Below are 24,162 nucleotides of genomic sequence, written 5' to 3'. Positions count from 1 at the left end.
AAGAAGGTTGACAAATCCACAACTAATCAGTGAAGAATAATTTTCTCAAATGTTCTGTCTTCTTCTGTGCCCAGTGTTTGTGATTCCCTAAATTGAGAAAGGTCAAGCACAAAGCCTATAACAGTGCTTTCAGTAAAAGAAGAAAAGATTCCAGTTGGAATGAGTTAAAACTGGAATATTAGAACATTTTCCATGGCAGTTCTAACATTGCAAATAATAAATTCATGTTCCCTGTAGAATAATTTGCTTTAGACATTTTATATTTTGAATTAAAGGTGATTAAATGCAATCGAAGGTCCCTAAAAACAAATGTATAAATAGAATGAAATTAGTATATATAATAGAAGCAAATGCAAATTGTAGAATTTTCTATCAAACCCACACTGGCAGAATCAGGCTGGCGTTATCAACATCAAGACTGTCACTCTATGTAGTGCTTTTCATGTTATAGTATCATAAATTTTTCTCCGATTTTGCTTTAAGAATTGTGTTTTTTATGGACTAACCTGAGTATTTTAATTTTTGAACTAGTGAATATCAAATGGAGTCCAGACATTCAAACCAACTGTGAGACAGACCTTCAGTTAATTGGTAATACCGTCAATAATCCTGAAGCAAATGCATACTTTTGGGTCTATAAGAGCTAACTTTAGCAGCTAATGGTTAGGTAGTTAAAATATTATTTTAGTATTTAAAACTCAGCCAAGTCTTCTCATTCCTCTTATTTGCTATTGCAGTAGTTAGTTAAAAGTAGCGTCATGTTGGATGCTTTGGTAGATTTAGTCCTGTCCAACATGCAGTCTACACCATTACATCGCAATATTATTGTTACCGTTGCTAACGGGAGCCAGTAAGGGTTGCCACTAAAGTTGACATCTATTTTGAATTTATTTAATGGTATTGCAAACCTGAGGAGCCATTTCACAGTTTATTGATTTGGACTTCATTTGATAATCAGTTTATAGCTCTAACATTCTTGTTCATTTTAGCCTGATTGTGATTAATATCTTTGGTTTGCAAAAACCTTCACTTTGCTGAAAACAAAAAAGGGAGATTTTCAATGCTTTTGACATCATAAATTTCTCAGACAAGAAAAGAAAACCTGTAGTTACAGGTAGTGGCAATGTTTGATACAGGTAACTTATCTTACTGCCCAGAATGCCGTTCTGCGAGGGTTGGCACAAGCACTTATGGTAAAAAACCACATTGATCACATTGATTTCAAATAACCCACATTTTCTCACTTCTCCCTTTTATCACTGTGACAATTTTCATATGCTTTGGAATCCTACTCTTTAAGATCCACACAATGTGTGTTTAAAGAATACCAACACAAAAAGCATTGTAGCCCACCAAATTTTAAATTCAGGCAATGCTTTGTGATTGCAAAATTGCACATGTTGTTAATTTGTACTGACGTCATGCATCTCTACATGAAATTCTTAATGATGCCCTCAAGTTTATTTTGCCTGACTGCTGGACTCAGGTGAAATGTTGATTAATATAATTTTCTTGTTCAACGAGATCCTGCTGCGGGGATTTTTTTGTGCTGTGCCTCAGCTGGAAAAAGAAACTACTGAGGTCACACGTGCACTGAACTGGCAGTCAAAAATGAGGACAACCTTCGCTTACCTCCAGCCGACAATGTAAATAATTTGAGCGAAAGGGTTTAAGTCATGGCTAAAGAAAGATACCAAAACATAACATAAGCGAAAGAAGCGTAAAATGGATTTTAGTGTTTCCGTTTTCTGCTTCCTCACTCCTACTCCATCTCATTCATGTACATGGATATGCTGAGGGCAGAAATGTGGGCTGCTGTAAGTGTCCTGAAAAACACAAGTCCAGTTTTAAATGTTTTTCTTTTCCAGTCTTTCCCTCTCTCATCTCTTGCATGTACCACTTTTCTCTTGTTTTTTTTCTCCTCCTCCAGTGAACGGGACGCCGGCCAGTCAGCAGTCCACTCCTCATTCGGGGAAATCTCCCACCCCCTCCCCAACCAGCCCAGGCAGCCTCAGCCGACGCCAGGTAGGACTAGATTACACAAGCAGATACACACACAACCACATAAGATTTCCACCCACAATCAGCCCACACATTTTAGAGACTTTTAAGTCTGTAACACACTCCTTTTATGTTCTCAGGAAAAGGACAAAGCTGTGACTGAGAATAGGCCAACTACATCTTAGAGTCACTTGAACATGAAGAAACCAGCACATCCCAACACCTTTAGCATCTAAGATCAGGGTGGGGAGTGAAGCTTTGATCTCATCCAGTACTGCTCTGAGAAGCTTTGAAGGCATATACGTTTGGACACGTGTAACTAGCCGGAAAAACACTTCCGTTGCATTTGCACATATGCTGACGCATTGCTCTTTGCTCCTCGCCGAGAATTCTATCTGCAAGTGTTAGCGCTGCATCACACAGCGCCAACCCTCGCTTCTAGTTATCTCTGGTTTTATGAGTCAGCAGATTGTCCAGCATCTGATCTAAAAATGACGAGGGCGGATCTTGTGTCATTTTGTATGTGTACGCCCCTGCAAAGGGTTTAGAAAACATTTTATAGTAGTAAGAGTTCATCAATTCATCTGTTTGTAAAGTTTCAATTTACTGATTAAAACATTCATTTGTTGGAAACACTTACTAAAGAGGATATGACATAGGATAATAATAGGATTGAGGCACAAATTGAAGGTATAATGCAGAGAAAGAACATGCAACTCAATGGAAAAATGTTTAATTCAAAGACAAATTGTCCCTTCTGATTTCATCGCCCTGTTGTTGTGAGCTTAAATTTTAACTTAAATATGTCAAGATGAACATTTTGGTGCAACAGTGATAATGGTGAGCTTTTATTTTCTCCTTCAACAAAGCTACTGATTTCAGCAGTACAAATGAAGCTCATGTAGTTTTCCCCTAACCTTGTGGCTGAATGTTACTGCAAGTCCTTCAATTTTATATTTTAAATGTGATTCAAAATTTCCAGAAGAATTAAGTTTTTGGATTAGTTTCTGTCTTGACCAAAACTCAGGAGACTTTTTTGATATATATATTAACTCATTGCGATATTGCTCTTGCTCTGATAACTTTGCTTTAGATTGTTCTTGTCTTTTCTTATGTAAGTTTCCGTTTAGGCAAATTGAAATACTTTTTAGACTTCGTCAAGTCAACAATGCTACTATTTTTCTTCTGTTCTGCCATTTTTTCAGTAACATTGGCAACATAACAGGCCAATATAGCTGGCCAGTAAATGGGGCTTTCTGCTTGGCTTGTAGCATGCCCACAGTATTTAATGTTACAAAACAGTCTTTCTACATTAACCCTTTCTGCACTGATGGATCACAAGGGCACACTGACGGACCCGGGTCTAGAACCCGACGGACCCGGTGGGTTCGTCTTCTAGTTCGTCTTCTAGTTTCTGTGCTGTGACTTTTCCACATCTCAAAGCTTTGAATACAATTTTAATTAATGAACACTGGCTGCCATAACGGGATTGGATCACCTTGACACCTCAAAAACAGCTAATTAAAAAAAAACAAAAAAAACAGAAGATTTATTTTACTGTATGTTCACAGTGAACAAGGGCATATTAACTTAACATGACTTATTTGAAAAAGTTTTGCTGGACTGTTTAAATAGAATTCCATTAACGTAAATTATTTATATACTCATAAATAAGCACTTACAGAGATGCCTGTGAATGTGTTTGAGAAAACAAGGCCTCAGGCTTCATAGGTTCTTTTTTGTGCAACATTTGAGAAGCAATTTGATAAAACAAGAAGGATCTATCAGTAGTACAGTTGTTTTTATATCCCACAGCAGTTAGCCAGGGCTGTGGGAGCGGATCAGCTACTGAGAACCAGACAGCAGAACTTGCGCATTTGCCTGGAACTGGGTCGACATAAAAGAAACAGGCTGGCACGTGCATACATTACATTAACCCACATTGCCAAACACACTCAGAGAATAAACAGGGAGACTACTGAAAATTTAAATTTCACATAGAAAAATATCTTTTCTTAACTGTAAACACATATACCAAAGTAAAAATTAAATTGAATTGCTTCAGACTGGAGTCAAACTTAAAATTGGTAAAGGTTGGCAGTTATTCAGCTTTAATTTTGTGTTTCTGGTGACTACACATGTGAATTACCATCTTATTACTCAGGCAAACAGCTTATTCTGAGATGTGATCGTAGGCTGAACTCATAATGAGAAAATGAAAGTAAAACACACTTTTTTTTTTGCACAGTTCACTGAAAACAGCAGTTAAATTCTTCTGAACATCACAAGCTGAGAGCCTATTTCATAAAGAGAGATTATTTTGAGTTTTGCAATTTCTAACACTTTATACTGAGCCGGCAATAGCTTGACTAGAAGAAGGAGTGGAAGCCTCTTTCAGCCCATTATCTCCCCTCTCCACTCTGCAGCTTCACACTCTTCAGCAATATTATGTTATAATTCTCACCCGTGCGCCTTACTTTCCTGTGCTCCATAGTAGAGATTCCTTCTCTCCCCTGTGACAGTTTCAGCTGCAGCAATTCCTACTCACTCACGGTGAGTGAGTGAGAATGAGTCCCAGGCCTGGATTCATTTGAAAGGGTGAAATTGTATCCCCTCTTTCTCCTGTGGATTACTTCCACGGGAGAAATGATAGAAGCAGGCACCAGGTTCAACAAATCAAATACAGAACTCTACATCTGAACTCTGTTATTTCTGATCTGCAATTTTTGTAAAGCTCTGTTCTCTAGATGCCCACTTCAGCAGCTGATTTCTGATTTTTCTTTGAGTAGTAATATGGGGCAATAGTTTACTGAAGTAAAAAGTCAAGATTTTACCAATATTGTGAAACAAAAGTTGTATTATTGATTGCCATGGTTAGCATAGCTAGCAGTGGAGCAATTTCCATGTGTATTGCTAAAGAATGTTAGATCCCTTAGCTTTTCACAACACTGCTAATCCAGTATGTTGCATGACAGATGGAGATTGAAAACTCTTAAGGATAAAATGGAGAAACTTTGCTGTAGTCCTTTTGGCCTTCCTGTTACCGGATGAAAATCTTGTTCTCTCCAAAAAATCATTGAATCTCAAAACATGCCTTAACATGTCAAAGAAACAGTTTTTTAATAGCTTTCCAAACAGAATTCTAGATGCAGCCGTATTGTTTCAGTCCTCCGGTTCACTTTAACATGTCACCTTGGTGGAATCAACTCTCAGAATTAGGTTGCCTACATTCCTCTGTTCAGTGCAACTTGTTTTCCTCAAGCAGAATAAACTGACATAGCGGCTTTTATTTTTTAAATTTCATGCATGCAAAACTGTATTTACAAAGATACGCATAAATCCTCCAGGAATCCGAGTAGACATTCATGCAGGCTTCAGAAGAAACAGTTATGCATAAAATCATCATTTGTGCTCTGGTGGCAGATGAGCACGATGCACTTGCTGTCTGATTTACACATTCTGTGCACAATGTGGCCTATTTTTGTAAACTGGCAGCCAAAGCTTATAAAAGTGGTGTGCATCCACAAAGTCACCCACCTTCTCCCTTCGTTCCCTCCTTTCTGTTCAAACTTCTCATTGTCCCTTCAAGGCCACTCGCTTCTCAAACAGCAGTCTACTTCTCTTTCATATTTTCCTTTTAAATGTGCTGACACGTTCAGCACATTTAACTCACCAGGCTTTGTGATCCGAGGCGGATGTAGATGAATGAAAGAAGCCGGCGAGGTCACAGCGCTGTGAAAAATACAAAGCGGAGAAATAAATCATTAAGCGAAAAGATAAAATATGATGGCGACAACTTGGAGGTGAAAGAAACAGACATTAACGTTGCAGAACCTGTGAAGGTTGGGTTGTTTGGATGAGCTGACTCTCATCCATATGATGTCACATATACCATCTTTTCACTCTTTAGTCATCCATCCATCCATTGTCTGCACCTGCTTAGGTGTCTTCCTCAAATGTTCATTAGGCGAGTATTTTAGCCAATCATATCCAATTTCCATTGAGTTGCATGCTCTGTCCGTCATCCATGTCACTCATTTCTTGTATTGGGCGATTTATCATTAATTAATTTGTGTGTTTGTGTGAGAAAGAAAGAGAGAAAGAAACTGTGAAATGAAGAAGAAATTATCCATTAAACCTTGTAACTTTTTCTTATTCATCCATATGACAGTTTTTTGTTTCATTTGTTTTTTCTTGTTGTATTGTATTTCCCGTTACTTTTTGTGTTATTGTCATTAAGTAGTCTGTTTTTTCTTAATGTGACTGGCTGCACCACATGAGGCTGTGTCATTAGTTTCTAAACCTGTAGATTTGTTTTGGGGTTGTTTTTTTTTTTAAGTTTTATTAACCAAATAAATTATTTAAATGGTTTTAAAATGTGTAATATTCAATGCTCCTTAAGATAACTGTGTTGCAAAGAGATGCAGAACATTTTCATGCATACCTTTTTCTGGGATAAATTACATTTATGATACGACAACTGTCATGTGAGGCTGCCAGCCCTTCTTGGCTCATTTGTTCCTGTTTTGTGTTTCCTTTTTTTCTGAATGTATTCATTTTCATTTGTTTGAGTCATTAAATTTGTTGTTCCATTTTCATTTTGTGGTCTTTCTTCTTGTGCTCCTTATGTTTCTTATTTTTATGTATGATTGTAATTAACTTTTCATAAGCTGCCCAACTGAGCGGAATAGCTCTGCATTAATAACTAGAAGCCCAGAGCAGCTGCTATCCACTCCAATTGGACAATTTTCTCTTCATCTATGCATTTTTGGTATATAAAGAGATACAATTATTACAGCTTCCTCCATTTAGTAACATGACTGGTAAAAATATGTAACCTGTTTTGATTAAAACATGAAGTTTGACAAATGCACTGAAATGCACAATTGATCACTTTAAAAGCCTTAATTACAGTTTACTGGGCTGATTTTATTTTACTACTTTAGAAAGCGCACCTGAAGTCCTCTCAATTAAAAAAAAAAAAATTGTCTTGGGTGTATTAAATTATCTCTTTGCAAATGAAGTTCAAAATCCCGATAAGATCCCATCACTTTGAGTGCAGACCAGAAAAAAAAGACCGTCTGTATGTCTAGACAACAAGTCCAGTAATCTAATCTCTCGTTTGCTATTTAAACTCAGAGAGTCATGCAGGGACAAAACAAACTCTTCAGTTTCCATTAAATCATATTACATTTTTCCACCAAAAACAAACAGCGTTAAGTCCTTTGTCTAATATTGTCTGGCACTGGAAGTGACAAGAGAGGCTGCAGGGGAAAAACAAAGAGCCTCAATTCTTTGAGACCAGAGAGACAGAGAGCAGGAAGGCTTCGGGATGTGTCTCCTAATCAGATTCAGACAGCAGCATAGAGGACAAAGCTGGAAATACCTCTAAGTTGGTTATGTAAATGTGTACTGCATTTTTAATCAGCAGCTCTACAGCTAGCAGCCTTTCTTTACCACCACAGAACAGATCATTATTTCTGCCTCAACACATCTGCTTCTGCGATTATGCTTCCCATTTAAAGTCAGCCTCCCTAATTCTCTTTTCTCCTCTGACCAGTTTTCAGCTGCCGAGAGCTCCCATTGCAGATTTGAAGAGAAGTATGTCCAAAAAAATTATGTGAAAGGTTTTGCCAATTGTGTTTTTTAGCAGAGTGACTCAGTTCAAACAAGAGTGCCGAGCTCTGAAGACAGAAATAACAAAATGAGCCAGCAGGGAGAATGCTGGGCTTTATGATATAATCATGATTAACATCACCCAGAACAGACTCCTCATCCTTTCTCTCTCACTCTGTCTGTCACTCTGTCTGTCGCTCCATCTGTCTCACCGGCATCCTCACAGAAAAGACAGGCAGCGTTTTCATCGAAGGTTGAGCTCACCTCCCAGTCTGCAGACAGGAAATGGCCATATATAGGCTTTCTGTCTCCTCACTGGAAGTTTCATAAGCTGCTCTCCTCTCTCTGTGAGCAGTCTCCATAGCAACAGTATTTTGTTTCCCTCTGTGGCAGGAAGCAAGAGAGAGAGAGGGGTAGAGATAGGGGTTTGAAATGAGACGGCGAGTGTAGATGTACGATTAGGGCACAACAACAGAAATGGACATACGGAGGAAGAAAAATACAAGAGCAGAAAGAGGAGATGAAAAGCACCTCAGGGCCGTCGGGTATTAAGTGGGTTTTCTTGTTCTGGGAACGAGTGCCCGACCAAACACAAACATTATATAAATCTGACTTTAGTCTGACTCATGGCTACATTCAGATAGGTGTTTTTCAGGTCACAGCAACAGAGATGAGTAAATGCACTGACAGCAACTCAGTCGAAGAATTAGGGCAGATCACTTCTGTAAATAGGTTCTGAACAAAAGTCGTTAAAAGTTCAGTAAAACAGCCTTTTCCATTTCTGTAACAACTGTGAAGATCATTACAATGTGCAAGTGTCAATCATCTTTTCACATGAGAAAATCTGTAAAGTTTTGACACAGAAAAGGATTTGTGGTCCTCGGCAGCATAACGTATTCAATTGCTCTTTAGGAGATTTTATATATATATTTTTTTTTCCTCCCCTCCAGGGGGTCTTTTATGGGCTCTAGTGTCCCTTATTTGAAAGTAGGCTGACAGGAAAGGGGGAAGGAGAGGGGAGAAGACATGTGGCAAATATCGCCGGGTCCAGGAATTGAACCCACGACAGCCGCGTCGAGGATTCAGGGCCTCCAAACGTGGGTCGCGCTATCCCCTACGCCACGAGAATTTTTTTCTATCAAGTTAAAATATGTTTCTGCAACTGACTTTTTTTCTCTTCATTTGAAAAATAAAGGTATATATTTACATATATAAAAGAAATACCAATGATATTTTCATAGGTTATTTCAATGGATGGCATGTCTTATAGACTTAAAATGTGATAACAAATAAGTCATCCAAAAACTAAAGATGGGTATCTGAAACACACAGTCACACACACAGTGATAGTTTCTGATATGAGATAATGGCAGTAACCCAGGGCAGCTTTAAAAAAAATGATGAGCAAAGCGTCATACCTTATCTTGCCTCCATTTTGGGAACACTGGGTGATTAAGCATTTTTTTCTCAGTTCTTGATGTTTGCTGGGACAGACATTTCACTTGTTTTGTAGCGGAAATTTTCAAAATCCTAACCTAATGCTGCCAATTCAAAGATAAATTTTATTAGGCCACCATGAACTTTGATTTAGGTTATTGTTTAAAATTTCAGATGTAGTTCTTCGTTCTGATTGGATTATTAGTTTATAAATCACTGAATGGTTTAGCACCACAATACATCAAAGATCTGCTGTTATTGTATCAACCTTCCAGACCTCTCAGGTCTTCCGGTTCTGGTCTGCTTTGCATCCCCAGAACCAGAACCAAACGAAGAGAAGCTGCATTGAGCATCTATGCACCACAAATCTGGAACAAACTTCCAGAAAACTGTAAAATAGCCAAAACACTGACTTCCTTTAAATCTCAACTAAAAACCCACTTGTTTAGAGTTGTATTTGAAACATAATCAATTACAAATTTATTGACGGAACCTGACTTAATGTTGTGTTTTGATTGTTGATTTTATGTTGCATTGTATTTTTGTGTATGATGTAAAGCACTTTGAAATGCCTTGCTGCTGAAATATGCTATACAAATAAAATTTTATTTTATTTGATTTGATTTAGGAACCAATCAGCGAAAGCAGTTGTTTAAATGCTAAGATAACACTTTTTTTTCACTGGACATACAAAGTGATGTGGCACTAACATTTACCATTCTAAAATAATGTTTTCCTACAAATTTGGAAGCCAATTTATTTTTCACCTCATACCATTTGAAATCCTTTGTGGCTGAAAGAGTATTCTCTGCAGTTCTACTGCGTCCATAAAAGGAAATTACATGTTAGGGGAAATCCTGACATTTTTATTTTTAGAGAACGGCAGATTATTCATATTAGATCTTCTAACTTGTGGAATCTGCTGTTATTAGTTTTGTGTGAGCAAGCAGCAGTGATGAACAGAGGTATCCATGATTGAAGGAGCTTCAATCATCCATTAATTCAAAGGAAAAGACAATTTATCCATTGCAAATTAGAATCTCTTTTTTCTGCAGTTTGTGGTGTGTTATTATGTAAATAACATAATTTTAAAGTGAATTTCTCTCCCTCTTTGCAGGGGTCACTGGGTTCCTCCACCTCTTTGTCTTCCGCCCAGGTTTCTAGCCCAGCGGATGACAGCAATGACGTCAAACCTGAAGGTGAGGAACATTTATGCTGCAAAATTGTTTCATTCATTATTTAATAAGGAAGAGCTTGACACGTTCAAATGTCAAACTTATATGAGTCAGTTTTTGTGACCTTTGATGCCTCTTTTTGTACCTTCTTTATGCTTCTCTGATTTATACATTCTGTTCTCAACATGGTTTCTCAGCACTTCTTCCCTCCTTTGGTGCCTTACTGTAAAATATTGATGTTGCTTTGTGTAAAAAGGTTAGTCAGTTATAAACTTCAATATCTGGAGAGAAAAAAAATACTTATCTGGAGAAAAGGATGAACATGTTCTAAATTAACATTATTAATATGATGATGTTAATAATGTTATATTATATTAAAATATTAATATATTAAAATCTTAATATTAAAATCTTAATATTTGATTTATTTATTTATTTTTTTTACTCAGAGCTCTGAAAACCATTTTCATAAAGTGGTATATATTTGTTAGTCTGAAAACTGATTCAAACCGTTTGTGTCCCGCACCTGCAGCTGAGATTCTCCAGGACGAAGTTCCTGCTGTGCCATCCTACATATCGGACTGCTACAGGGTGGGCCGGATGCTGGGCGACGGGAACTTTGCAGTTGTGCGCGAATGCGTGGAGCTCTCTACAGGAAGGGAGTACGCTCTGAAGATCATCAACAAGGGCAAATGCAGAGGCAAGGTAAACAAATGTCTGAAAGCAACTTTTGAATTTAAACTCGGTTCAGTCAAGGAGAGAAACTGTAATGTCTGTGTAATTGAAAAGAAGTTTTCATAAAGAGCATCATGCATGGAATGCAATTTAAGCTGAAATTGTTTAGCTTGTTTTTGCTTATCCTGTTTGGTGAAATAAATCTACTTTTATTAATTCAAATATCTCACTTAGTTGTTCAATGTTCTTCTGTCTGCTCTAAGGAACACATGATTCAGAATGAGGTGGCCATCCTCCGCAGGGTCAAACACCCAAATATCGTTTTACTCATTGAGGAAGTGGACACTTATAATGAGCTTTACCTGGTCATGGAACTGGTCAAGGTATGTTCATTTCATATTTACTGATGTGTATAGTGTCTTTAAACTTTTTCAAATTTTGACACATAAGCCCCAAACCTAAGTGGAAATAATTAGGATATAAACACAGAGGTCAACACAGGGTAGTGCAAAATTGTGAAGTGCAAAGGAGAGGATTAATGGTTTTAATTATTTTTCCAATTATTATTTGCAGTTATAACTGCAGTGTCTACCTCTCTCCTTTGGTTTTGTGCTTTCAGGCTAACGTTGCAAATAAATTGTCCTTAATGTTTTGCCTGGTGAAATAATGATTTACCTAACTAACTAACTAAAAATCTGAAAAGTGTGACATACATTTTGCGTACATCAATACCAACTCTGCACATCTAAAAAATGTTTTCTTTTCTTATTCATCTTTTCAAAATAGCTAAATCTCAGTTTGTCTGGATGATGAGCATTAGTAATTTTCTCACTTTGCCACATCTCTAAAATTTGATTTTAGTTTGGCCTTTGGGGTGTTTTAGTATTGAAACATGCTGTAAACCATTCCATTGTGTCTCTAGCTGTAGGTTAGATTTAGATTTGGATGTAGGTTTTCCTCCTTGAAGGTGAACCTCCATATTCCAGCCTTTAAAACATTTTCTTCCAGGGTTGTCCTGTATTTAACTTCATCCATAAAGGACTTGTGGCAAACTGCAAACAGCCCCTGTTTTGGCCTTTTTCTTTTCCAAAAATGGCTTTCTTTCTACCACTCTTAAACAAATTCTGAAGTTCAGCTGTCTTGTCAACAGATTCATGGCCATTTGCTCTGCTTAGGGATACCAAGCCGAGTTTTCAGTGTATATTCTATTACACATAATGCTGATCCATATCTTGAGTGGAGCAGCTGAAATGACGAAAGCGACAGAGGCGTAGCAATCAAGCAGTGCAACGAATGACGAAGTCACGCAGCATGAGATGGAGAGAATCGCTCCTTGGCTCCAGGCGCTCTAGTGCTCGCATTCTTCATTCTCTCTCCTGCTCTATGAGTTGAGAAATGTTTGTGCATAATTCAGGAGCCAGGAATGCGATCCATCTGTTCGCTCTGTTGTATGGAGTACTACAGGACATAGACGTGAGCCAGTCTGTGGGAGAAATGTGCGTACTTGTTACCATGTCCAAAAGAGGGAGGAGGACGGAGAGGAGGCTGGGGATGAATGAGGTATAAAATAGTCACTGCCAGGGACCGAGAGAGTGAGAGAGACAACTAATGCAGAATAAGATGTTAGTAATCATGTACTTCTGGGTTACTTTTTTGGCTTCTGATTTGGGTTTGTTACTTTAATTTGAACTAAGGGAGCAATCAGAAAACAATTTGAGACAGTATCAGGAAGGGTGTAACCAAATTAAACCCTGGAGAATTTATGCTTTTTTGGTAAACGCATAATGTCATTTTGACAGAGGAGTGATTCAAAAGAATTTAATTGGAAAAAATGTGCTATGAATGTATTGCTTTTAGTCAGAGTTTTCTTGATGATGAAAATTAACATTAGCCAGTGTAAGACAGGAGATTATCTAGACCCTGGGTTCCTTTTAGACTGACTAATAATGAAAGAAAGTCATCAGAAGTTATGTTTGGAATTGTCCACAGCTCATATAAGGGATACAGTAAACACGTGAAAGAATGTCCAAATTAACACTAAAACTATGTACTAGAGGACAGGTGAAAATGCACATTACGCTGAACACCAGACCTATTGTTAAACATGGCGGTGGCAGCACCATCCTGTGGGAATCCTTTGCAATAAATTATGCTAGAAAATCCTGGGAAGCTGCAAAAAACTTGACGCTGAAGTGGAGGTACTCCTTCCAGCAGTATTGCACCTTAAACAAGCACATAGAAATGCATGCCAGACTTTTCAGATTTTTTATTTGTCAAAAAATAAAATAAAATAAAAAACAATTATCCATTTTCTCCCACTTCACATCTATCCACTACTTCCTATTTGTCTGTGAAGTAATGTCATGTGCCCACTACAATTGAGCAGGGTTATTTCCAGGTCTCATTTAAGCAATTGTCAGTCCAGGGGTCAAACCCGGACAGTGTGTCTGGCATTTTCTTGTGCTACTTTGTCCACAGCCTCAGAGAGTCTGAGAAAGTGCTAGATGACAGAAAACCGGAGTCCTATTTTAGTCCTCTGCTCCATTTAGCTCACTTGGAGAGACAGTCTCAGAGAATATGAGAGGAGAGAAGAGGCTGAAATCTGGAAAGGTGAAAAATATGACAATCTGAAACCTGAGAAAAACGGTTAAAGGGATCAACAGAAGTAATTAGTAGAAAATGCAAATTGCTGATGTGAATGAAAGGTTTCAAACAAGCTAAGAAATGGGGTCATATATCACCCCTTTCAACCGCTGATCAGACATAACATGCACTGTCCAATAAAGAAAACTATTTCCTGCAGAAAAGACTTAGCGATTCGGTCAAAAAGATTGAATCTGAAAATGCCAGACAGTTTCCCCAAAATAGTATGATTCCAGTCCTAATAACTCACATGACTCATCTGTAGGGGGGAGATCTGTTCGACGCCATCACCTCTGCCAACAGATACACGGAGAGGGATGCCAGTGGGATGCTCTACAATCTGGCCAACGCCATCAAATACCTCCACAGCCTCAACATTGTGCACAGAGACATCAAACCAGAAAACCTGCTGGTGAGTTAACACATGTACAGTGACATGGTGATTTGTGGTGTCCTGCATCTTTGCTTGGTCCCTGAAGGATGTAGCATCACTCATTTCTGTCTTTATCCTTCTGTTCAAATTTTTCCTGTCATTTTCCTACTCCAAATTATGTTGTTCTTCCACCCAAAAAAATGTGCCAAATGATGCTGGGTCACATTCAAACTTCAGGCAGATATTAGGATAGTTTGGGAGTTTTCAACTGAGCTTCTGTTAAAAGTTTTTGAACAGTTAATATCTTGCTGCAATATGTAAAACTATTAGTATCTTTGTTCATTACCTTTGAGCTTAGCACAGAGCTAAACTGCTGCTGGCACTATATTAGCTATTTTTGCTTCTAACTTTACAATGTACCACCAACAGCTAATAGGCAACAGAAAAAAAACAACTAAATTGATAAAACATATGAGCACCAAACATTTCATTTTATATCTTTTGTGTTAAAAGCTTTAATTAAAATAACTCATCCTGGTCTTTGATCTTCCCACTGATTACTTTGATATCTCCCACCAGAGAGCTAAAATAGGTCAATGAGCTGCTAGAGCAACTGGCTGGTCAAAAAACCCCAGTAAGGAGCAGCAGTTTATACTACCTTAGAAAAATCCAGTTAAACTGCTATGACAATTTGTATAAACCTTAGTTTTGATATTGGTCAGTCATTCTGTCCAGTATCGGTCTGCCTGTTCTATACTCAATATAAAGTCATTATTTTGGCAAAAGTTTCTTAAAATAGCTTTCATATAGCTTTTAAATTTTAAGACTGGACATATTCAGGTGATAGAAGTCTACTTTGGTCTTTAATCCTTTAAGGACAACATATTAGTATTTACAGCAGATAAGCTATGTTAACTGCTTATTACCCTTTCATAGAGTTCATTTTTCCTACTGCACCGTGTTACACTCAGTGGAGCTGTCTAAAACCAGACCTCTAGTCAGACCGATTGTTTTTTATGTAAATTTGTAGGTGTATGAACACGCAGATGGCAGCAAAAGTCTAAAACTGGGAGACTTTGGTTTGGCGACGGTGGTGGATGGACCCCTCTACACGGTCTGTGGGACCCCAACATATGTAGCACCTGAAATTATTGCAGAGACAGGGTAAGAGCAGTACCTAGTTCAGATCAGATGTGATGATGGCTGCTGGGCAAAATAAAATCCTATCTTCTCAGCAGATCTGCAGTATTTCTCATTCTAATTATTTCTTTATCTTTGAATAGGTACGGCCTTAAGGTGGACATCTGGGCAGCTGGAGTTATCACCTACATCCTATTGTGTGGTTTCCCACCTTTTCGAGGGTAAGCTTATGGTTATCTACAAACAGAAGTGTTTTATTGCATCAGGGTTCCAATATGTAGCTTTGGTTGACATAAACTTGAAATAATATCTCGTACTGAAGTATAATTGGAGTTGTTAGAATAAATCTTTTAAATGTTTCTTTACAAGGGTTATTGTTTTGCAATTACTTATTTCCACCACTCGGTGTCTCTATGCTACACCTGAAGTCTTACTGTAGCTGCGAAAATGCTCTATCAGAGAACTTTTTCATTCATATCTGATTTCTATTATGAACATTTTTGCAGGAGCACTGAGGATCAAGAAGCCCTTTTTGATCATATACTGATGGGGCAGCTTGAATTTCCTCTTCCTTACTGGGACAACGTGTCAGAGACAGCAAAGGTAAGTAATCCCCTGAATGCATCGTGACTGTGAAGATGATGTGCCACCACAGAAACAAGCTCACCCTCCGCTGTTTGTTTCTGCAGGATCTGATCCGGTCCATGCTGGAGGTGGAGGTGGACCAGAGATACACTGCCCTGCAGGTGCTGGAGCATCCTTGGGTTACTGTAAGTATAGCATCTGTGAGTTTGTGAAACTGCCTTTCCTTCAGAAATACTGACTTGTTAATCTTTTACTCAATGTAGAATGAGGGTCTGTGTGAAAACGAACACCAGCTGTCTGTAGCGGGAAAGATAAAGAAGCACTTCAACACTGGGCCCAAGGTCAACGACACCAACGCAGGGGTGTCAGTCATTTCTGTAAGTAATCAACTGCAGACCCAGTTATTTGACAACTTTGACAACTATTGCACACAATTAAAATGTTTTACACAAAAGAACCATTTGTATTCTTCGTTTGTTCACATAGCTCCAACACTTTAGACAGTTCCAGCTTTCTGATTGAAGTTTTCTCACATGTCCTGGTTTTTGGTTTCTCTTTGTGTTCAGCTGGATGACAGCTTTTCTATGCAGCGATCTGGGTCGTTGGATTTCTACCAGCACCCAGCTATGTACTGGATAAGGTACGCCAGGTTTTCATGGAGATGTGAAAAATGCCACAAAGTGGTCAGAATTCAAAACAAGCTAAAGTAGTGTCTGTGAAATTGATGGCCCCAGTCCCATCCATCGCTGAGCGCTACCCCGCTGGTTGGCTGCTGCTGCTGCTGTGCTGCTATTTTAGCAAGATTTGGTGTTTGTACTTGGCATTCTGCTTCTTCCCTTTCATCCTCCCCTTGGCCTGAACACACATTTCACACCTGCTTAACCTGCACTGTCCTGTGTTGTGTTCATTTATTTGTGTCGCCTGGAACAAAGCTACATCTTTGATGGAAAACGTCAAAAATGAGTGTCACAGTGAATGTCTTCAGAGAATGTTTTTGTGAATCCTGCCTTTTCAAACAAATGTTCTCTATTTGCGTTTTTAAATTCCTGTGGTTTTACTCTTGTGTGCATGAATATGTTAATCATTTTTGATGTGTGTTGCTTCCAACCCAGCTCACTCTTTTAAGAACTGACCTTGCTCTTCAGCTTCACTTCCCTGGCTTCTGTTATCTGGCCCAATCACTGACATATGAACGACCTTGAGCGTCACAGCTTTTTGAGACACCAGTGGCAAGACGAATTGACGACACATATGAATAAATTAACAACAAAATTAGCAGTTTGATGAACCATTGTGTCTGATTTCTAGTTATTTTGGTGTATATTTGAGTTTAGGATGATGAATCTTATGAACAGGTTTTATGGAAATTAAAGGACTGATGCAGGATTCTTATGCTATCTGGAAAAGTGTTTTCCAGATCTGGATATCCATCAACACCTTTCTCCATGTCTCCTCCTTCCATTCTCTGGTTATATGCAAAGCCTTACAATTGTAGCACTTATTGTGAGTTACTGAATAAATTTTTTTTTAACTACCTATAAAATGAATGAGACCTTAGAAAATGTTATCCTGTAAATGAATGGAATCATGACAGAACTGTGTAAAAACCCTGGTAAAGCTTTGGAGAAATCAAAAACCTTATGTAGACTATTTAACTTAGTAATTCCTCTTGTCACTGCCCACCTAACCACAAATCATTTCCTGACCAGCATGGGCAAAACTTGTCTGACCCCTTACAGGATTACACATGATGGATCTGATCATGATGTTCTACTGCGTTTGTCTCTGACAGGCCACCCCTCTTGATAAGGAGGGGCAGGTTCTCAGACGAGGACGCCACCCGAATGTGAAGCCGTCACCTTTGCAGATGATCCAGACTGTGAACACAGAAATGACAGTGAGGGCACTCCGGCCTGAGCCGCCCAGTTGCCTCCCTGGCTTGCCCGCAGACCCTCCCTGTCCGACCCCTGACTCTTGCTCCGACCCCTCCTCGGATCCAAGCCCCCTGTCGGACTCCGATGATGTCTCCATCAGCTCGGTCAGCACCGTCTGCTCCCCCAGCTCACCCTTCTAGCGATTAGACGGAGGGGGAGGAGGAGGAGAAGCAAGGAGGAAATCCTCATCCAGCTCCTCCTGTACAGAGGAGAAGGAAGAGGAGGAAAAGGAGATGACCCCCCCCACACCTGACTGTGGGGTCATCACAGATAACTATGGAGAAAAGACAATTAAGAGAGAATTTTTAAAATCCCCTGAATCCATCTATCAATTCAAGAGGAGAGATTGATGGAAGGGTGGAAGTAGAAAAATAGACTTTCTTTTATTTCTTTTGAACATTCTCTTATCTGAGCACATGTCGAGCTCAAGGAGCAAGAAAGAGCGAGAATAGTTTGCCTTTCAGTGATGATCCGGGCCAAACATGGAAGCTTCCTCACTTCTGGGATGGCTCAATATGGCAATATGAGAACACTGACCGATGTTCATGTTTTATTGAACCTTATTTAATCATGATTTATTTACTAAATTTTTTTATACGCATTGCTCTTTTTCATAGAGGAAAAAAATAATTGTCGTCCTAAAGAGCATAGTGGAATGAAAATGAAGGAGACATATGTAGAAATAGAATTGGGACATGTTAACATAGGCTGGGGTAGACTTGGTCAACACTGGAATCACTTATGAGAAATTTGTGAAGATGTTCAGAGACTCGTGCTACAGCCCTGCTCCACTCGAGCTTCGCCTAACGCAGGGTTTACATGTTACAAAGATGATAATGGTGCATCTTCTCTCTTCTTTATACCTGCTATGGTCACAACATCTTAAACCAGAAGATACAGCAGCATCCAAATGCTTGTAGCAGACATCTGAACCACTTTTTCTGAACACATTTATGTTGATTTACTTCATTGATCTTTATTTTCAACCAACGCCTTCGTTGTAATCCATTAATATTAAGCTGCATCTCGTCAAATTAGAAAGTAATTGAAAAGTTCATTTATTTCATCAACTTGATTCAAACTGTGAAAGTCATATTTACCAGATTTATAACAGGAATTAAAAATTCTGATGTGTATTTTAATATTACATGATACCCATAAACAATTTTTTAACAGCTTACTGAGAATATCCATGTAGCTATTTTACAGTGTATTAATTCAGTGCTTGGTCAGAGGCTCCTTTTGCATGAACTACTAGATCAGTGGAGCGTGTAATAGAGGAGGTCTGCTGAGATGTTCAGTAAACACAGGTTGATATAATAGTGGCCTTCAGCTCACCTGCATTGTTGGAAATAGTGTTTCTCATCTTCCTTTTGATAATATCTCATCAATTCTCTTTCACGTTTAAGTCAGGCAAGTTTTCTGACCAAGTTTGGTGTTGTCATGATTAGTAAACACGGTACTGAAAATCTAAGCAGCATGGGTAAGTACCAGGTCCTGCTTATATCAGACATCAGCATCTTCAGCAGAGGGAAGGGAAAATTCTTGAATGGACTTTGTTTCATAATCATTTTAAGATTCCCCATACACTTTTTTCTTCCACTCAATTTTCCATCGGTATTCTTGTATACAGCACTGTGTGGAAAGCCAACTTCTTCTGTAATTACCTTTTTCTTGTTGATGTTGGTCGGCTGGACAACTATCAAGTCAGTACTTCCAAATAATTGTTTAGACTCTCGTAAAATAACATTTCCATTCTAACATTTTTTTATTTGTCTTATGTGATAATCTGGTTTTCTAAACAACAGAATTTGAGATTTTCATTAGGGGTAATGATCAACAATCAATTATTAATATTAACAGAAATAAACTATTTAAATATATTTCTCAGTTTATGGTATATTTTCAGTTGTTGAATTTATTTAATGACATAATTGAACTTTTATTCTGATTTACTGAGATGCACCTTTATGCCAACATTTAAGAACGGTATGATTGTTGTGGTCCAAATGCTTCTTAAATGTGTACTCATGATTATGAAGGGGTGCCTATTTACACAAACGTTTTGCAGTTTTTATACAGTTAAACATGACAGAAACAATGGCAGGATGGATGAAAACCAGCAGCACTCGTGCAAAGCAGTTAAAAGATGGAGGAGGACTTGTTTAAGCTCTGTAAACCTCATTCATGACTTCATTTATTTAGATGAAAGCATGACAGACATACAGTAGCCTATTCTTATAATAAAAAAATGTTTAGTGTTGAAGTATTGTTTATATGTTATGTAAATAACAGTTTTATTTATTTTGATAGTTCATAATACAGTATATTTCTTTACTAGCAGTAAATATATGATAATTGTAAAAAACTAAAAAAGAAGCTAAAAAATGAAACAAAAAGAATCATGTCTGACAGTCAATAAGCAAAAAAAAAGAAAAGAAAAAAGATATAAATTCAATCATCTGGTCAAAATGGAGAAAAGAAAACTACAGTTGAGATGAATAGTATCTTTACTTGATGTTGTTTCATCTAGATAAATCCACACAGTCAAATATACATTTGTGGGAAAAAATAGAAACCATAATTTTTGCATCATTGTCAGTTCTAACAAAGATGCCACTCTATGTGCAAAATCAGACAGTAATTTTGATTTTCAGTTACTGATTTGAAGGGAGAAATACAGAACTGCATTTGTTTTTTATTATTATTATTATTATTTTTTAGAGATTTTAAAGCAGTTGTGTCATTTGTTTGTGTTTCTGCATTTCTTCCTATCATGACATTTACACAGTAATGTGCTGCAGTGTGAATATGTTGTGGTGATGAAACCCACACTCTCCGGTACACGGTTAACCAAAGTGCTCTCACTGCTGCTCTACTGCATTCAGCCTTTCCTGAATACTGATACCTGTACCTCTCTTCATCAATGGTCTGTCAATAATCAAAAGTAATAATTAAAACACCTTTAAAAACTAATGTGTTTTTTCTTTTCTTTTCTTGAGGGTGTTACAGGGTGATGAATAATTATCATCACACAGATTTGCTCTGACTGAATATTTTCAATAAATATTACGTAAGTCACCTTAATATTTTTCCAAGTTTGTTTTCCAAGCATTTTTGCCAAGCCGTAGAAGACTAAGAAGTACATTAATTTGAGAAGATGACGAGAAAGTGTAAATTAAAGAGAGGTAGAACAAGTATGAAATGTTTTTTTCGTACCGTTTAGAGAATTAAAATAGCAAACATTTTTATGTGTAGCTCTCGTTTGAGCCAAAAGGCGTCGCTATTGTCAGACGCTAACAATGCCAGAGAAGAAGAATATCATCAAGGAAGTGTAGCTTTCGCCTATGGGCGATTATGTACATTTGTTTTACGAAGATAATGCATGTTTTATGACAAAAATATGTACTAGTAACTTGTAGCTGCGCGTTTCGTATGTGAATACGTATCAAAGTGAGGTTGATGTAGAGAACCGGCGATTAGCATTGCGTTCACTGCCATAACTATGAGCAACAAGGACAGTTCTTCATCCGCTTCAAATAAAGACAAGGACTCCACTCTTCTGCTCACTAAAGACGGCCAGCGGTATTTCGTTAGTAAAAGCGGAGCTGTGGACAGCAGAAACGTGACAACGTCGCATGAATCGGAGAACAACGTGTCGTCTTTCAGCGTGGACGATCCGGACGAAGAGAGCGACGTGCTGGATGCGTCTGATCCCAGAGAAGGCGCAGCCAGCCCGGAGGAGCTCAATGAAGAGGAGACCTCGGAGGGCGACAACGCCCCCAAACAGTGCACGTACGAGGGCTGCACGGAGACCACCACACAGGTGGCCAAGCAGAGGAAGCCGTGGATGTGCAAAAAACATCGCAACAAGATGTATAAGGATAAATATAAAAAGAAGAAGAGCGACCAGGCTATGTCCAGCGGGAAGCTTGATGTAAGGCAAACAGTTTTTAAACCTAAAGGGTCGTTTTAAAAATTGCAAATAATTTAAGGTATCGCGGGAGTTTTTCTCTGGTTTCTACACTCCAATGTAACATAACTGCTCTTTTTGTGGGGATAACCAGGAAAACTCTGAGGAGCGTCCAGTGTCTGTGAACAAACAGCGCCTCGGAGCCATGGGGGACCGTCCAGCCAGACCCTCCCTTATAGAGCAAGTCCTCAACCAGAAAAGACTGGTGAGTTGTTGACCTGAGTCTGCTCCCATGTGCTGAAGCATATTGTATTTTTCTCTAAACTTGCAGAATACTTTCTGGAATGTACAGGTTACTCTTCCAGGACGAATACCTGTTAAAAGCTTGCTCACCTTTATTTTTGCCATAAAGTCTGAGAAAGTAAATTCCGGAGATTACTTTTCAGGATTTGAAAGATAAAAGAAGAGTCTTTTTCTTTTTCTTTTGGAACTTTCAGGTGACCATTCAGGAATTTAGAGGTTACTTTTCTGAATGTTACAGGGGCTTCTTTAGTTTACTTTTCTGAAAATTTTCTGGAACGTTCCTTTACCTAAATGGTTACCTCCCAGAATTTAGACGTTTCTTTCAAGAACTTAAACTAAAAACATCTGCTATTAATTACTACTGTGTGGTTTGCTGTGACATTGTTATTGTCATACATGTTGTCAATGGTTTCTCAGTTCTGTTTCATTTTCTCTCTTTCTGCAGGTGTAGAACCACACTATTAGTGTTTTCTTGTATTCTTACTATCACTCTTTTTTATTCTCATCTTCTCTCTGTTTTTAACTTTTTACACCACCTCTCTCCCTTCCTTTTTGTATCTTTCTTGTTCATCTTTGTGTCCATTTGAAAGGCACTCAAAGACATTTCTAATAAAGGTTTTTTGTAAATATAATCACGCATTATCGCAAAAACCTTATTACTGCACTTATGAAAATAAATCTAGTCTTCTCCTTGGCCTCCAGACAACAGTTCTAATTGCCACACTCCCAGACCAGATACACAAGACTTAAATGGGACTTAAATGTTATTTTCAGGAAGTCTGAAGCTACTTTCTTTAAGTCCGAGGTTGCTTTCCTGAAATGTCAGGTAAATTGTCTGGAACTTAGATTCCAGACAATGTTGTCAGAAATGCAACATAGAGATTGCGTTTCTGAAACATTTGTTATTTTGCTTTAAATAAGACTTGACTTCTCTGTCATTCATAAGTTTTTTTTCTGAAACTTGATAACCTTTTTCTAGTTGTATTGAATAAATAAAGCACTTTGCACTTAACCCACATTAACATATTAATACTCACAGACACACACATTCATATACTGGTATGCAGAATGGTAGGCCACATGTGGCAGAACCCTGATCTTCTGTATTGATGTTTTTTTTCCCTCTTTTTTTTCATATTTGCATCACCAATCTAACATGAATGTCTCTGTGTTCCAGTCTCTGCTCAGGAGTCCAGAGGTGATCCGGTTCCTGCAGCAGCAGCAGCAGCTCTTGGCTGCACAAAGCCGCAGCCAATCACAGCAGCACTTTCAGGGCTGTTGACAGTGACTAGTGTGTATTTGATAGTATTTATGATACATCACAAGGGTTGTGAAACAAATACAGAAAAGTAATTTATTTATAATTAGATGAAGCTGCTCAAAATCGGACTTTGAACTGAACAAAAAAATAATTTTTAATGTGTAAGCAAAACATTTTCTCCATTAGCTTTATGTTTTAGTTTAAAGTTAGTTGGTTTTACTGTCCTTCGTATTGCAGTTTTAATCAGGACATTTAATTGTAACTGTCTAATGTTTTTAAGACATTGCATCCCTGCGTCGTTATATTTATATTGTGTCTTCTAATTGCTTATTTATCTTGTGTGTTCTTTTGCTTCCTTACTGTTTTTGTGGTATTTATGTGTTGTATTATTTTGAACATCAACTTGATGTAATTCACATGAAATGTTCAAAAACAATTGTAGCATTGCTTTAAAAGAAGTGCTGTATTTATGCAGTTTAATGTTTTTCCTTGTGACAATCAGTGGTCATATTTTCACCCCACAGAGTGTCACTGGTTATTTTTAAAATAACATTTTGCATGTTCTTTTTATCTTAAAGTTTAGCATAAACTAAATTTTATCTAGATCTAAATAAGTTACTATAAGCCAAATGTGTGATGTGAAAATTATGACGTCTATGTCTGCTGAGCCTATAAAAATAAAAACATTAATACTCAGACACAGACTACAGATTGCATTTACAGTACGGATTGAGCTTTATTCTTAATAAGGGTGCTAAGGCTTCAAAAAATACAAATTTTGGAAAAACACATGATAAAGAAAATGTTTAATTGGAGAAGTAAAAAAAAAAACCCAGCACATTCAGTCAAACATTGGTCAAAACATGGAAATACACCACAAATCACTATAACACAAGAGTACCTCCAAATAGATCCCAATTAGTTTTTGTACAGCTAAAGTGTCTGAATCCAGAAATGTTTCATTATGCTGAAATTACGTTGTGTCTTTATGTCATGTTAAATGCAAAAACAGTTCTAGAGTACATCCTTATGACTCCTACAGTAGCCATCATGAGATGTGATGACATAAACCTACGGACGGAACATATGACTACATGTGTGAAGAC

General features: G+C 37.9%; 2 protein-coding genes across 6 annotated transcripts in view; both read left to right on the top strand.

The window, feature by feature from the left end:
- Positions 1–20,555, top strand: part of dclk1a (doublecortin-like kinase 1a) — a 50,415-nt gene extending 29,860 nt beyond the window's left edge. For 3 of the 5 annotated variants that reach the window (XM_044140030.1, XM_044140031.1, XM_044140035.1), the window contains 12 exons: positions 1,931–2,025; positions 10,172–10,253; positions 10,762–10,934; positions 11,168–11,287; positions 13,813–13,959; positions 14,951–15,084; positions 15,204–15,281; positions 15,567–15,663; positions 15,750–15,830; positions 15,909–16,022; positions 16,212–16,285; positions 17,438–20,555. In XM_044140030.1, the coding sequence (XP_043995965.1) occupies positions 1,931–2,025; positions 10,172–10,253; positions 10,762–10,934; positions 11,168–11,287; positions 13,813–13,959; positions 14,951–15,084; positions 15,204–15,281; positions 15,567–15,663; positions 15,750–15,830; positions 15,909–16,022; positions 16,212–16,285; positions 17,438–17,495 (1,253 nt within the window). In that variant the 3' untranslated portion in view covers positions 17,496–20,555. Of the gene's footprint in view, positions 1–1,930; positions 2,026–2,141; positions 6,600–10,171; positions 10,254–10,761; positions 10,935–11,167; positions 11,288–13,812; positions 13,960–14,950; positions 15,085–15,203; positions 15,282–15,566; positions 15,664–15,749; positions 15,831–15,908; positions 16,023–16,211; positions 17,394–17,437 lie in introns of those variants that run through there. The other 2 variants (XM_044140029.1, XM_044140033.1) reach the window with 2 other exon arrangements.
- Positions 20,556–20,851: 296 nt separating this feature from the next.
- On the top strand, positions 20,852–23,754 carry LOC122844505 (regulatory factor X-associated protein). The gene is made up of 3 exons (XM_044140028.1): positions 20,852–21,516; positions 21,647–21,757; positions 22,973–23,754. The coding sequence occupies exons 1-3, from the start codon at positions 21,085–21,087 to the stop codon at positions 23,075–23,077; spliced, it is 648 nt and encodes a 215-aa protein (XP_043995963.1). The 5' UTR covers positions 20,852–21,084; the 3' UTR covers positions 23,078–23,754.
- Positions 23,755–24,162: the final 408 nt, after the last annotated feature.

This window comes from Gambusia affinis, linkage group LG15 (assembly GCF_019740435.1).
Source record: "Gambusia affinis linkage group LG15, SWU_Gaff_1.0, whole genome shotgun sequence".
In the NCBI taxonomy this organism is placed as follows: domain Eukaryota; kingdom Metazoa; phylum Chordata; class Actinopteri; order Cyprinodontiformes; family Poeciliidae; genus Gambusia; species Gambusia affinis.
The sequence above is the reverse complement of the archived record's forward strand: the minus strand, read 5'-3'. Positions and strand labels throughout refer to the sequence as shown.